The sequence below is a fragment of the Rhagoletis zephyria genome, unplaced genomic scaffold, assembly GCF_001687245.7.
Source record: "Rhagoletis zephyria isolate East Lansing unplaced genomic scaffold, Rhagoletis_zephyria_1.1 Rzeph_scaffold_01537, whole genome shotgun sequence".
In the NCBI taxonomy this organism is placed as follows: Eukaryota; Metazoa; Arthropoda; class Insecta; order Diptera; family Tephritidae; genus Rhagoletis; species Rhagoletis zephyria.
The window spans coordinates 117516-119829 of record NW_016158621.1 but is presented as its reverse complement, the minus strand read 5'-3'; the positions used below and the strand labels follow the sequence as shown (position 1 = coordinate 119829).

The following is a 2314-nucleotide window of genomic DNA, read 5'->3' as shown; positions in this document are numbered from 1 at the left end:
AATGTCAAATTGTACCAAAATGTGTTAAATGCTCGGTATGTTATGGAGCTTAAATTTAAATTAGAAAGCAATTTAATAAAACATCAAATAAAACTTTATAAATTTTCGAGTTGTTAAGTACTACAATTTTTAAATTTTAGTAATTCCACAGCACACCGAGCTTAATGCCAAACAAAATTTGCACTATGGAGATATGTATGTATAGTTGCACGACAACAAAACACTACAAGTACATGAAACACGTATGCATGGATGTATGTAAGTATAAACGCTGAGGCTGTACGCACATTAGGTAGGTACTTACATTAAAGATTTTAATCGTCGTTTGTATGGAATCACAAATTTTCCAATTATTTTGAGGTTATTCATAACACATATTTATGTAAATTTCGACATTAATTTTTGTTGTTGGCGATACATATATATATATATTTGTTTTTGTTTTGCAGAGATTGAATTGTGATTTCGCAAGAGCGTACCCAGTAATCCAATAGGTAATGAACAGAAAAAGTAGAAAGAGAGACAAAAGACATTATGAGATAAATATGGAAAGCATAACAACAACCAAAGCGTTTGTAATAGACAAACAAAAAAAAAATTGTGTGTTTAAATAGGAAACTTAAGTGCACAAAAACTAAATAAATTTACAAAAAAAGAAATACAAAAAGAAAACATGAAATGATTTTACAAATGGAGTAAAACCAAATATGTAAACGGCTTGGAATGAAAGTAAAAGAAAGAGATACGTCGAGTTCTTCATATATATAAAATGGTTTTGGTCTGTTGCAGAAATGTGTTCTATAAGTTGTTAAGGCACAAAAAAGTATTTCTGTTAAAGCTGATTGGCTTCTGATATTTCCCTAAACAGCTAATAAAACTTACAAACAAAAACGGGGAATATCTTCGGCGTAATATTGGAAGGCGTAGGGTTACCAGATATCTCTACATTAAACCGCTATAGTCAAATCTTTTCCATAAATAATAGCTGTGCCTAAAGGTATGCAACGTCTGCACTTGATACCGAATTCATATTAAGCTTACTAAGCCTTCGATCGGCACATTTTAAAGTACACTTATTTTTTAGAATCTCACTGTCGATTTCTGGTATAAAATTTCATTGATAAAAGCTTGAGAAATGTGGTATTAGCAAGCCATAAGTAAGAGAGTATTTTTAATATTTAAAGTGGCAAACATTGAAGTCGTTTTGCAGGAACGTATATCGCTGGCTTAGAGTGTAAAGTTGCCAAGTCCATATTTTTTTCTTTAATTTTTTTTTAATTCTTATAGCCATTTTCTTCAAGTATTTTGCAAATTTTTGAATACAACATTTTACGTGTTTGAAGCAAAGCAAAATTACATACGAATAAGAAGGATTCCATCTTTATTAATATAGATTTCGTATTATTTTGATTTTGTTGAATTTTCGGTGCCTCTTTTGGACTTGACAAATTTGCTTTCCATTGAATATAAAAGAGAAAAAATAAAACAAGTACCTATGTATATGAAAATATGGTTTTCACAAAAAGCGGACCTAGCAATTTTCGGTCTAAGCTAGCGATATGTAGATTGTCTGATATCCATGCCTCAAACATAGAAAGCGGCCGGTGATTAAAAAAAAAAAAAACGACAACAGTTGGAATTGTCTGTTGTACTCTTTCAGGTGTTACAAAATAACATTCTAACCTCGGCCTGTTTTTTTTTTTTTTATTTTATAACAGTGTATGTATGCATTCTAAGTATTTGGAATCTATAAGCTATTACATTTCTTTAGAGAAAACATGTTTACTCTTCAAATCCTATTTAAGAGCCAACATTTCTAGTTTACATCGACTATTATTTTCCGAACATTCTAAAATTACACTACGCACTTACCTTATTGCTGCCGAAGAAGCTGAAAATCGCTGGGCGTTTCTTGACTCTCGTGCTAATGGTGCCCTTAACGGTGAAATGACTTGACTGCACACGGGAATCTGATGATGAATCAAGATTTTGCTTTGACAAATCATCGAATGGTATGTCAGTTGGTGGTGTGAAGCCCGATTGATATCTGCAAATTGCCAAATACAAATAAATAAATAAATAAATAAATAAAAGCTTAAATTGACAGCAGCAGCAACCTTTCTATGACTTTAAAGGAGTCCTCCTTTTCGTTTATTGACTCGCCCGCCTTAACAATACCCTCCATGCACCGTGCAATAATAGGCGCTACGGCCGATTCAACCTCTGCGGTGCCAATTATGAATTCACGTATGCCGCCTGTGCGCTTCTCATCCAACTCTTGGAGGCGATTGAAAACCTGCAATGCCAAAAAAAA

The 2314-nt window shown here is 32.7% G+C and overlaps 1 protein-coding gene across 1 annotated transcript in view; it reads right to left on the bottom strand.

The window, feature by feature from the left end:
- Positions 1–1843: 1843 nt before the first annotated feature.
- Positions 1844–2314, bottom strand: part of LOC108364337 (formin-binding protein 1-like) — a 3753-nt gene continuing 3282 nt past the window's right edge. Inside the window, exons 2-3 of the mRNA XM_017617979.1 lie at positions 2118–2296; positions 1844–2047 (exon numbers count right to left, since the gene is read on the bottom strand). Coding sequence (XP_017473468.1) covers positions 1861–2047; positions 2118–2296 — 366 coding nt within the window. The 3' untranslated portion in view covers positions 1844–1860. The remainder of the gene's footprint in view (positions 2048–2117; positions 2297–2314) is intronic.